Source organism: Gavia stellata, chromosome 4 (assembly GCF_030936135.1).
Source record: "Gavia stellata isolate bGavSte3 chromosome 4, bGavSte3.hap2, whole genome shotgun sequence".
Taxonomy (NCBI): Eukaryota; Metazoa; Chordata; class Aves; order Gaviiformes; family Gaviidae; genus Gavia; species Gavia stellata.
Genome location: NC_082597.1, coordinates 62,893,707 through 62,907,024, shown reverse-complemented (window position 1 = coordinate 62,907,024; position 13,318 = coordinate 62,893,707). Strand labels below are relative to the sequence as shown.

The 13,318-nt window shown below is 36.5% G+C and overlaps 1 protein-coding gene across 2 annotated transcripts in view; it reads left to right on the top strand.

Annotated features, from left to right (window-relative positions):
* PARPBP (PARP1 binding protein) overlaps window positions 1-13,318 on the top strand; it is a 52,237-nt gene that overhangs the window by 8,581 nt on the left and 30,338 nt on the right. The window contains exons 2-5 of one of the 2 annotated variants that reach the window (XM_009818759.2): window positions 347-577; window positions 2,322-2,432; window positions 3,944-4,114; window positions 6,521-6,675. In XM_009818759.2, coding sequence (XP_009817061.1) covers window positions 347-577; window positions 2,322-2,432; window positions 3,944-4,114; window positions 6,521-6,675 — 668 coding nt within the window. The remainder of the gene's footprint in view (window positions 1-346; window positions 578-2,321; window positions 2,433-3,943; window positions 4,115-6,520; window positions 6,676-13,318) is intronic. The other variant, XM_059816204.1, reaches the window with a different exon arrangement.

Genomic DNA, 13,318 nt, shown 5'->3' with positions numbered 1-13,318 from the left:
TATTTACTGCCTTTGGGATGTAAATGCCTGCCATGCTGAAAACTATTTCTGCAAATAAACTAATTTTATGTAAGCAGGAGTCCTGTGAAATATGTCTTATGAGTAAAGTTCAATATACATACCCGGTATTTTAAAGATCAGGAACAAATACTGCGTATAACAAAACTCAACTGTAAAGGCAAAGCACTGGAAGAACTTCAACTATAAGAAAGACTTAATTTATAATAAACTTAAATATTTAGTCTATATAGTTTTAAAATAGATACATGCAGCTTATTTTAAAGTTATTTTTAAAGCTATGCTGAATGCAAAACATAAAATTTGTGCTTTTTTTCTGTTCTATTAGCACCATGGAGATTTCACAGTATCACTTAGTGATGTGTTGGAAACTTGGAAATATTTTTTACATGACAAACTGGGATTATCATACGAAAACATGAAAGAACCTGAAAATTATGCTGACCTAAAAAAAGCCTATCATGCCTTTTTAGCAAGAAGCAATATGTTAGATCTAATAGACATATGTCAGAAGTGCTATGGTCTTGGACTTGTATCTGAAGATGAAAGCATAGCCCCTGTAAGTATTTTGTTTGTTTGATCTCTGATATAGTTTTGACATTTTTTATTCCAGTTCTGGATTTATGACACTTCTAAATATACACAGGAGCTCTGAATTCTTCACAAGTTACTTTGCTCTTCTACTGGGGAAGCAGATGAGTTTAAATTACTAAATCTCTTGGAGATCTTAAATTCACTAAAAATTTTTTTCTTTCTGTTGTTCTGCTGGCTGGCTGGGTCCCACAGCTCTTCTGAGTTTCTCGCTCTTTGCTAGAAACAGAACTGAAAAATGAACTGTAGATATTTGATAAGACTGGAACAAAGCTTAGTGAATAACATGTGTCATGGAGTTCTGGTTGTATGTTGATATGCAGTCAAAATATTTTTAATGGTTATCACTTTAAAAATACCACACTCCTAAAAGCAAAAATTTCCCTATACAACATGTAGCTCCATGTTAGATTTTTCCAGAAACCAGAAGAGGTTCCACTTCAGCCATTCAGTCAGCAGCTCTGAAGTTTATTGCAGCTCAGATGTTCTTAAGACACTGCATGTGAGGCCATGCTCTAGGCTAGAGAAGTTCTAGTGTGTATTCCACTCTTAGACTATGAAGTCTATGAAAAATGAATTTGATTAATCTTGATGTTATTGGATAAAAATATATGTAAGTAGCAATTAAGATAAGTTTGAAACAAACATTCCACATAATTTTATTTGATTCTGTGCTCTCTAGAGCATGGAAAGGTCAAAAGACAAAGGATATTGACACTGAAAAAAATTAATCGATGTTGGATTTAGGTGCACATACTTCTAGCTTCTAATGAAAATTAGAGAGGAGTTAATTGTCTGCTTTTACAGTCCACTCTCAGCATTGCAGACTTAAACAAATTACTGTTTACTTCATCTTCTGAATTTGATGTATGTTTAATTAAATGGTCATTTTAATATGAAGGAAGCTATATCAGTAACTGAACATTAATTGAACTGAGGTATATTATGAACATACCATGAATTAATAGTTACAGCATGATTAAAACTGTTTAACTTCCAGCCCTAGTAAGAACAAAAAACTTTCTCCATGGAAAAAGTGGTCAAATATTGGAACAGGTTGTCCGGAGGGGATGTGGAATCTCATCTTTGGTGATATTAAAAACTTGGCTTAGCATGTCACGGAGCAACCTCGTCAAACTGGTCCTGCTTCAAGCATGGGTTTGTACTAGATGATCTCTGTAGGAACCTAAATTATTGTATGATTCTATGACAAGTATGCTTGTAACTAGCTTGGCTACTTATTTAAAGGTTCAGAGAACCTACACTCAAATATTCATGTGATTATTAGGCACAAAAGAGATTAAAGGGAGAACTGAACTTCAGGAAGGGCGTGGAAACTGCGATTTTCTAAAAAATTTTTTTCTCTTCCTGTTTTCATGGGGAAGACAGAGAACTTAGGTGGGTTAATGAGCTCTGCGTAAACATGGTATAACATATTAAATGTTCTCCAAAACATAAGCAGCTGCTTTTAGTGTAAGTGCATTACATAATTGTTTGAGATATGTTTTCTAAGTTAATTAGAATCTTACACCTCATTTCTCTATTAAAACAGTCGTACTTTTAAAGGCTAAAACCAAAAGTTAGGTTGTAAGGGCTGCATTAACCTCAAAACACTAGCAAACTGGCAGAGACATAGTTTCACCAGGTTTTAATACTACTTTTGCTTTCTGCTCACCTTCATATTTAAGTTTATTCTAATCTTTTAATTAAAGGTTCAACTGTTGGAGTTTATTTCTGGCATAATGAATGTAAAAGAAAATAATGGTTCTGTTCTTTGTACTCCTTCTACACTAGTCAACAGACAGGGCCAGGACAATGTGAAGGTAAAAATTATTTCTGTCTCTTTTGTAATGTTCTGTATACCTTGAAAAGATGAAATATAACATAGTTTCCTTTTCCAATTTTTGGTATTAAAATGTTGCTGGTTTAAAAAAAACAGAATATGTATATTCAAACTCTGTATCACTTGCGTATATTGTAGGTATGTGTATGGGGCTAAGTGCAGAAATTTATGTTCTGGAAGACAGTTCTTTTATGGCAGGCATTTGATGTAGACTTAATCTGCCTTGAAACACCAGGCAATAAATTTTTCTAAAAGTACACCATCACTCAAACATTGTGTCAACTAAGAGTTAAATGATTTGCCCAATGCTACAAAGTGAAGTGGTAGGTGAAGTAAACTTATTCGATTTCATTTTATTAGCTCGTACTCCCTTACACACACAAGAAATCTGAATAGCCACTGTAGTGGTAGCTGTAGCAAAGCAAACAAGGTTTGTCTGTCCCGGTAGAGGACTTCAGGACTTTCTGGGAATACTGTATTCTTTCCTTTACCATTTCAACCCCTAAAACAAGAATCTCGGAATACTATATAACAGTGCTTGAAATACTGGAGTTCTAGTTACTTCCAAACTTGCTTTTCTCATGATAAGTGGCAATTTCAATTCAATATTTGGGTACAACTCAAAATATGTCTGAACAGGAAAATATTTTCTGAACTAAGGTTCTCCCCTAGATAGTACTTCTACCACTAACATAGTGGCTTTCTTGCTGCTCTGACTTGTGTAGTAAAAATATTCCTTGCTCTTTTTTCCTTCTCTTAAATCTGTCTTTTCAGACCGTCATACATACATATTTGGGTTTTTTACTGCCTACATTTTAGCGTATACATCCCATTGAATAAGAAGAAATTCCATAGCAAATATAGGTTTTTCTCATTATCTTTCCTTTTGTTAAAGGCCTTTTTTTGGTCTTTGCTTTCTCTGCTTGCAACAGAACTGTAAATTCTTCAGTTCTGGGACTGTTGCTCTAACAGGGTCCAGAACAGTGCTGCAATATAAGCAATTACAATGTTATGTGGGTGGAGCTGGGTCACAATTTTTGTCCAAACTCAATCAGTGGAGTTTCTGTGATTGAAATCCCCTAGGAGCCAAGGGAAAAATTACTGGTGCAAAGCTGGCGAGTTGTTTAAAATCTTAGCCTATTTGAAGTTAATGACAAATCCTTATGTGGCTTAACAGTGCCTAGGGCTAGAAAATGAATATCTGTGAAGAGGTTTCTAGGTAGAAATTGGTAACTAATTTTAATACTAGAAATCCAACCCTCAAATATTTTGTGAATATTCAAGTACAGTATATGTAATTTTAACATATTAATCATCCTCGTTTTTCTCAATACTTCCAGAATCCCATGCATATAATAGCATTTTGAAATTATGCAAGCTGAAATTCTTACTCTTCCAAAAATCGTATCAGTACATATCTAGTCAGCTTTAAAAAAAAAGAACATAATTTAGCAGCGGGATGACCAATTTGTGTGATGCTTTCTTACACAGGTGACAATCCTGGCAAAGAAGTGTGTTTCTTCTTATTTAAGCCTGTTGGTGAATTCTAAGGATGATCTGGCATTGGCTCATATTCTAAATGCTCCTGACAGAGGACTTAGTAGAGAAGCCTTCACTAACCTAAAACATGCCTCACAGGAGAGAAAAATGTCCATTTTCCTGGTATGTGTGTCAAATGAAACTTGCTGTAGATCAGAGGCAATGAAATAGATCTATAAACATAAAATGTTCCTTTAATCTCATATGCAAGACTGATATTTGTAAGTCAAGTCAAATACCACCATAAACATTGTTTCTAGGCTAAAAAGACACAATAGAGAATTCTATTTGAAGAAATAGGTGCTTGCTTGGTCATGAGTTCTAAAGATGCACAGAAAAATCATTGTGTGCCTGTGCACCTCTAGAGCTCTAAAATGTGGTATCGTAAAAACAGGCATCAAGACTGTTCATCCCAAACAGTGACTGAAATCCTGAAAAAGTTTACAGTCTTAAACATGAATATAAGATATGCTTTTTATTACTGCTTTTAAAATTTTGAAATCTTGGTAAATAGTGTGAAGTGAGATCATGAGTATACATATCAAAGAAAAAAAAAATAAGGAAGAAAAGATGGCATTAGACAAGATGCTGCTGCTTATCAAATACCTCTAAAAGCAATGAGGTTGGGTTAAATAAATATCACAAAGCAGTATTGACTCTAACAAAACCAAGCCACTAACAATGCATTACAATGCATTTCAGTTTTAAAGTGCTGTAAGTATGTATTTTGGTTAAATAGTAAACCAGCATTTTTCTGTGCATTTGTTAAACTTGAGACATCTGGAACCTAAAATATTTCTGTGTACAAATTGCTTTTCTTAGAGCAACTTGGTGACAAAACCCCTGCCTTTGACACGTATACTAGAACAGAGGCTAAAATTTGAAAGGGCAGTATTGCAGTTTTTTGCATTTTTTTCAGCTTTGACTTAGAATTTGGGGAGGGTAATGCTTTCCAGTCATTTGCAGCTTGGTCAGTCTTGAAATACTCTTCAAGATGTGATTGATATGAGACATTCCTGCTACTCTTTTTTTTTTTTTCTCAAAGGCACAGAGCTGGAAAAAACCCTTGAGACAGTGGTATACGCTTTCCTTAATGCCCTTGTATAGGAGTACAAAAAGCTAAAGCATCAATGTACAGCACTCACAGAGGCTTGTTGCTAAAGAATCTAGTTTGGTATGTGAGGTGCCTTTATACTTACAGTAGTTATAGTCAGCACAGAGCCATCTCAGAAATAGTTGGAATAAGATGAGTAAGAATTCTTTCTCCAGAGAACCACTGTAGTCCCTCATATTCAAAATAATCAAATTTTGCATGCACAGTGGCCTCAGTACAGACAACAGCAGACCAAGGAAAAACAGTATGGGTATGTAACAGTCACTGAAACAGCTGCATTCTCAGATTTTTATGGTTGAATAAATATGGAAAACTTGTGAAAGCTCAGTTCCAGGATTAATTATTTTAGCTCCTTATGCTCTGTTAACATTGCATAAAAAAAAAAAGTATGTGTTTGGACTGGATTTATTACCTCTTCCTCACAGTTGCCAGAGGGGAAACTTCTTTACCGCATAAAGTCTTCTTTTCTGGCATCTGTGTCATGTAGAAATCTTGCAAAGCCAGAATATTTTCCATTGGGAAGGCAAGGTCCTATGAACTGTACTTGATCCACAGGAAATCTTTAGCACAAAGGAAGGAATACTGGCAGGTTTACTTTCTTTGCTAGAGTAATTCGAGTTGTACTCTTTCCAGTCCTAAGAGCTTTATGATTTAGCTGTGTAATCTGAAATTAAAGTTTGTATGTAGAATTAATATTACTGCATCTGTGTCAAGCGCATTGGATTGTTATCTTTACTTCTACCTTGCCAGTGTTAAGCTTTTTATTCTGACTGTTGCCTTAAAATTTGAGGTCCTCTAAGGTGTACTGCTTTTGGGATGTCCTTGTTATCAGTGTCTTTATGGCATATAAAAAACACATGGAAACTTTCAGAATTGGGTACCTGTGATGACAGAAGCCTTAATTGTCATAATTTTTCATAAGCTTTGAGTATACATAGTTTTTATTTGCACCTCTGAAAATAAATATACTACTGAAGTCAGCTTTTACAAGCTTTTGTTAAAATTGTTCTTGGGTCATGGACAGCCCTCTGAATATAAGAGTAGTTCCTGTGAGGTCAGCATGAGCATTTAAACAGGAGCAACATCAAAAAAAATCTATACCCTGTGTTAATAAAGTTTTTTTTTCTAAGCTGTGAAAAGGCCAATGTAAGTATTGTATTAGCTGGGTCATTTTTGCTTTGGCTTGTGAGTTTTTTTTATACTGCTGCACTATTTAAGTATTGATCTTGCCAATATTTATGGTGAGATGTACAAAGCTTGCTATTAAGAGGAATTCTATTGATTTCAGTTAAATTATTTCTGCTATCAACCAGTTGTTATATACTGTTTGCAAATCTGTAGGAGAGGCTCACTTCAACATGTGTACATTTCACATATGTCTACAGTTTCATATTTCTGAATATTTCTCCTAATAGATGGCAACATCTTTTATCCGAACCGTAGAACTTGGAGGAAGAGGGTGTTCATCTTCATTATTTGATCCTTTAAGAGTCCATGTAAAAGGGCTTTCAAACTTTGTTAATTTTATTGACAAGCTGCAAGAAATTGTTGGTGAAATCTTAAATCCAAGGTAATAGAATTTCTGTTATATTTTTTTGTCTTGTTGAGCACCTTTTTTTTTCTTGTGCATGTGTCTCAAGGAGGAGGGATGAAGGAAAATCCAATAATTTACTTAATAATTCAAAGTAAATGTTTACAACTCAAGCCTTATTAGAAAATATAAATATTTAAAAAACAATTGGGGTAAGCATATAGATTTTTGAGGTTATTCTTTGTATTAAATTTTTAGCAAATCAGTGTATGTATGGCTATTTGGTTAGTTCCCTAGTTGTAAATGAACTTCCAAATATTTCAGTCTTATGGGTGTGGTAAGTACATAAACTGATATGTGCTTTACTTCTTGCTCATTAATTACTTCCTTTTTGTCATTTCATTGTATATACCCTTATATAAAGGAGCCTTTATTGCTGCTGACAAATAATGACATTGGTTATTTAGCCTTCCTTTTCTTTTTAACTACATAAGTGAAGCATAAGAACTATTTCTTAGGAGGGCTCTGGTGAAGTCACTGATTTTGAATGTTTTTGAAGACTTGAAGTTAGTCTTGTGGGCAGGCTTATAAATGTGAGATTAATTAGAGAAGTGTAAGTGTAACACAGGAATTTGAAATGGTAAGTGCTAGCATTAGTACAGAGAGAAGAGCAATTTCCTTAAGCGTTATAGAAGTTAGTAATTTTTTAATTTATAATCAGTAATTTTTCTATACAAAATTTAGCACATCGGCTCTAATAGTTCTGTCCTTGATGCTAAAGAACCTTTTTTTAGTTTGAATTGAGTCTAATCCACACAGTTGAAAACAAAATGATATAAGGAAACCATAAGCATGGTTTAAATTACTGTTCAGACTGCATTGAAGCTGGAATTGGGAAGTATTTCTGAAGTTGTTGTGCAGTTTTTGTTTTACTTTTTAATTCTGCTTCTTTGTTCTTTCATTTCAACATCCTGGATGCCAGAGACATGCTGTCTGTGGTGATTAAAGAAAACTTTTGACTCAACATCTAATGTATGTTTTCTTTCTTTAAATAAATAATATCTGGCACTGTACATTGATAAAAATGAGAAATGGAAAAACATTTATGTGCATGAACTTACTTTTTAGGGTGGAAAGACCACTTTTTTCAGGTATATACAGTTCAGCAAAGTGTAACATAAAATGGTACATCTTGTTAATTACCCTTCTGTTTAAGGCATGTGAGAAAAATCAGAGTAGGATAGTTGCAGGGAATTACCAGTTTCTAATAGGGAGAATTCTCTAGAGCTTGGAAATTCTTTTCAGCATTCAGCTATTTATTCTGTTGCTTTCTCTGCTGTACCTGCTGTCCCGTTTATTCTGGGATATAAATCTCATTAACTTCGGGTTCTGGTGTGTTCGTTAGGTTGCATGTACAGCATTGGTTGTATCACTGACCAAGAATGGAAGCTAGCTGTACTGTGGTGTTTCTAGTATCTCTTGTACTCTATATGGGCTTTATAACCTCACGCTGTAAAACAGTACTATTGTTTTTATATATGTATCTATATAGTAGCTCAGTGCTTGTAGAAATATACCCATCAGTTGGCTGTCTTTGAAAGAATCTTCATTATATGCTGAAGTTCTCGAATACTATAGGACTAGGATACAGCTTAGAAACTGTAAGGGTCACAACATTGGTGAACAAAAAGATATTTTTCTTAAGTGTTTGGTAAGTCATATGAGCGAGGAATGTCTGTATGCCCTGCCTGTCATGTGACAGTTATTATGCGTTCCAGAAGATGCAGTTTTACACAAGGAATTTCTCTAGTTCTGTTACTACTGCAATCTAAAGAACAGAGGAAAAAAAGCAGCAACGCAGCAAAAGTTTTGGTTGTTTAGTCTTTAGAAGCCTCCTGAGAAATCTAGGAGCAAACTGGACAACCTATCTGTGGTATTGCTATTTCTCTGATGTAGAGATTAGCCAAGCTGCAAGAACCAGGTCTCGGTATTTGCTATGCAACAAGAAAAATGCAGTAATTTTTGGTTGTTTACTTAATGATTAGGAGTCTGTTATTTTGGTTTCATCTTGTTACAGTGGAGATCTCATGAAACTTGCATAAAATACAAAGTAGCCAAATAAATGCTGGGTCATTGTGGAACACATGTTGAAAAGAGGCTTTAATCATCTGCCTGAGTCAAGTTCCTTTGCTTTGGAAACCTAGAAACTGAACTGAAGATGTTGGACAATGATGGGATGTGCTTAAGAATATTTTGAACATAGTAGGAGATATGGTGCAACCAAGTATCTGCTAACCTACAGAGAATAACAAAAATGTGTTTCTCATACCCAAGTCATTCAGCTAAGAAAGTGAACAGGAGATGAGGGAAGGGAAAGCTGTTGAACAGAGTGGAAATTTAATGAAATTATGATGATTTGATTCAAATGTGGTACAAAATGTAAGCAGATCTGATAGCAGGAGAAATGGAAAGATATAATGAACTTTGGTAGTTTCAAGGTGTATTCACTGAGCAGAATGAACACTCTTACAAATCTCTGGAATTTTGAAATAGTTCGAGTTTGCCTCTCCTCTTTCTCCAGATGTCTAAGATTAGAAGAAATCATTAATCGTTCAAGAATCAGTAGCATGAACATTCCTTAAAGTTTGGGGATGCTGTAAAACTTGTAACCCTGAAACTATTTATGGATTCTGTATGTATAAGACTTGGGCAATGTTTATGCAGTAAATAGAGCTTGGATGTTCTACTTTTTATGCCTGTTTCTTGACAAGAAACATAGCAATGTTTTATCTGTCGGTGAAGTGGGTGATTATTATACACCTGAGGATCTGGAAACTCTTTTCTGTTGGTATAAATGAAAAAGTGCAGTAGTAATCTATCATTCTGGAAATCCTTCTCTTTTAAGCCAGACAATAATGCTTCTTGCATCTGGAAAGAACTTATTTTATTTCTGGAATGACTTTTTTCAAGTTTGTAAAAGATGCATGTGACTTAAAACTGAATGACAGAAAGGCATTTGTCTTACTGGTTACTGCACTTATTGGTACATATAGATATGTGTGTGTGTGTATATATATACACATACATATACTTTAAAAGTCCACACTGATTTTTGTAGAGTAGCAAAGTTGGTAGACGGGCAGTAAATTTTCTTGAATTGGGCCCTGACTTCGCTGTAAGCACTGACCACTAGGTGACACTATTGCATAGCCCACATTACTAGCTGTTTAAATCTCAAGTTAGCTGTATTGTTTCGTTCAACACATTTGACTGAGTGTGATGCTTTGGAGTGGGTCTTCATTTCAGGTCCTTGAGCAGTCTTCTACAGTCAATTGTAGAAGTTATACAGCTTGACTGATCATGCACGTGGATTAGTGCATTGACAGGGAAAATGCTATTTTTTATATGTTGTCTTTGTGAAGCTGTGATTGTATCTGGAGATGCAGTAGTATTTTGGGAGAGAAAGCATATGAGACTTTATCTGGTCTTGTGCTGAATGTTTGAGGTAATTGGATAGTGCTCATGAAGCCCTAGAATTTTTTATTCTAAAGTTGCTGGGAAGTTGTGCAAGTGTGTGCAAAACATCGTCTATAGGTCTCTTTAAACTTAGGATCGTAGAATAGTTCAGGTTGGAAGGAAAATCAGGAGGTTTTTGGTCCAGCATCCTGCTCATCAGGGTCAGTTATGGGGTCAGCCTAGGTTAATCAGGGCTTTATCCAGTCAAGCTTTGTGCAGTCTCCATCCCTGAAGGTTTTCAGTCTCCCTCTTGACAACCTGTTCCACTGCTTGAGTGTCCTAATGTAAGGAAAAAAACATTTTCACCATGGAATTGGGACCTCTGTTGTTTCAATTTATGCCTGTTGTCTTTTTTCCTTCTACTAACTGCCAACATGAGGAGCCTGGCTCCATCTTCTTGATTACCTTCCTGTAGGTATTGGAAAGCTGTTAGTAGATCCCCCTGAAGCATTCTCTTCTCCAGACTGAACAAGCTGTTCCCTTAGCTGCTTCTCACAGGGTGTGTCTCCGTGACCATCTTGGCAACCCTCAGCTGAACTAGCTCCAGTTTATCAATGTCTTTCCTGGACTGGAGAGCCCAAAACTGGACACAGTATTCTAAATTTGGTCCAACAAGTGCTGATTAGAAAGGGATAATCACATTCCTCAGACTACTGGCTACGCTACTGTTGATGCAGCCAAGGGTACTGTTGGCCTCTTTGCTGCCAAGGCACACTCCTGGCTCATGGTTAGCTTGCTGAACATGCACCAAGACTCCCAGGTTTTTACATAGACTTGGTCTCCAGCCTGTATCATTGCAAGGGGTTCTCCCTTTCCAAGACTTTGCATGTCCTGTGGAATTTCATGATTCCTGTCAGCCCATCCCTCCTGTCTGTTTAGGTATCTCTGCACAGCAGCTCTGCCCTCAAGCATATTGACCATTCCACCCAATGTGGTGTCATCTGCAAACTTGATGAGCACATATTTTTATCACTGAGTCACTGCCAAAGATATTCAAAAGAAAAAAAACAGGTTCCAGGGTAGGACCCTATGGTAGTCCATTTGTTACTGTCCTCCAGATATGGTACAACATGTTTACTACCTTCTGAGCCTGATCATCCAACCAGTTTTTAACTCATCTAGTTGTCCATCCATTCAGGCTGTAACATCCAAACTTGTATGTTGAGAATATTCTCACACAGTCTTGAAAGCCTTGCCACAATCAAGGTAAATGGCATCCACCATTCTCCCCTGGTCTGCAAAGCCAGTCATTTTATTATAGGAGGCAAACAGATTGGTCAGACATAATTTACACTTGATAAATTCATGCTTACAGTTACCAGCCACCACCTAATCCATCCTTCACATGCCCAGAAATGTTTTCTCAAAGGCCTTTTTACATTATTTTCTCAGGGAACAAAGTGAGGCTGATGAACCTGTGGTTCCCCAAACTGTCCTTTTAGTCTTTTTTTGCAAATATTTGCTTTTCTCCGTTTGTCAGGGACCTCCCCTGATCACCATGACTTTTCGAAGATCGTGTGGAGTGGCCTTACAAGGACATCAGCCAGTTCTATTAGTGCTCTTGAATGCAGCCCATTTGATTCTATGGACTTATATGGGCTCAATTCTGTCAAGTAAACCCTGACTTGACCCTTATCCACTGCTGGCAGTTCTCCTCTGAAAACTTTCTCTAATCGGAGGTCTGGGAGACCATTTTCATAAAGACTGAGGCAAAGAAGGCATTGAGTATCTCAGTTTTATCTGTGTCCGCTGTTGCAAAATCCCATGCCTTTCAGCAAAGGTCCTTCATTTTCATTGTTCAGCCTTTTAATACAAAAGCAGCAGGTGAAGCTACCTCAACATTCCTTGCAAGCCTCAACTCCAGCTGAGCTTTGGCTTTCCTGACAAAATTGCCCTGGCAATGTTTCTAGATTACTTCTTTGTAACCTGTCCCTTCTTCACGGTCCCATGTAAAGCCTTTCAGCATTGAAGCTCTGTCATCAGTTCACCGTTTAGCCAAGTGGTCTACTGATATTTCTACATGTTTTCCTGAGTATTGTGATGGACTGTTCTTGTGCTTGTAATATGCTGTCATTAATAACATGTCACCTTTCCTACGCTCCATTGCCTTTTAGAACTTTCTCCAATGGGATTCCATGTACCAGTTCACTGAATACACTGAAATCTGCTCTCTGAAAGTCACAGCCTATACTCTGCTACTTGCCTTCCTCGCTGCCCCAGGATCTTGAACTCCACTACTTCATGATTGCTACAGCTAAAGCTGCCATTGATTTTATTTTTTTCTCCATGTCCCTGACCAATTCTTCCTTGTTAGTGAATAGCAGACCCAGCTGTGTGTAACCCCGTGTGTTGCCCATCCAGTATCCTTGACACCCTCTAAAATCTTGCATCCCATTGTGATGCTCTTCCAGCATATGTTGGGGTGGTGGTGGCGGCAGCAAAGTGACCTGTAAGAACCAGGGTCTGTGATTCAGAGCTTGCTGACAGTTGCTTTAAGAATGCTTTGCCTGTTTCCTCTTGTGTGTTGGGTTGTCTGTATCAAACGCTGACCCTGATTCACAAGCTCTCAACGAGCCTCTTGTCTGTCCAATAGAAGAGCTCCTCCATACCTCTGAGCGGCTCCTGCATATAGAGGGCACTCCCCCACCTTGTCTTTCCTGAAAAGCTTGTCATATTCATCCTTTGTAGCACTCCAGCTGTCAGCCTGTTCTACCATGTCTTGGTTATTCCAATGAAGTTGTAGTTCTGTAACCACAAAGGGGCTATATTCCTTCTAACTTGTTTATTGTTTTTATTTACTGGATAAATCTCTTTACACTGTTTTAGAGTATTTGCAATGTGCTGTTTCTCAGTAAAATACTGAGAACTTAGACACTCTAACCTTTGTTTCTCAATTCATGGCATCATTGAAATAAAGAATATTTTGGTGTTTAAATATTTACAGTGAAAGTTACTGATTATATAGAATGACCCAAATTAAGATTATATTACGATTCTGCCATGTTAACAAACATTGTGCTTGTGACTTAATTAAAAATGTTCTTGCATTTTGAAGAAATAGAAAAATATCAAAGGCTTATATAAGAATAAAATTATAAGAAGAAAAAAAATTAAGTTTAAACCAGACTCTTAAAAAATTTTCTCTGATAATGCTTGCCACTTCAGG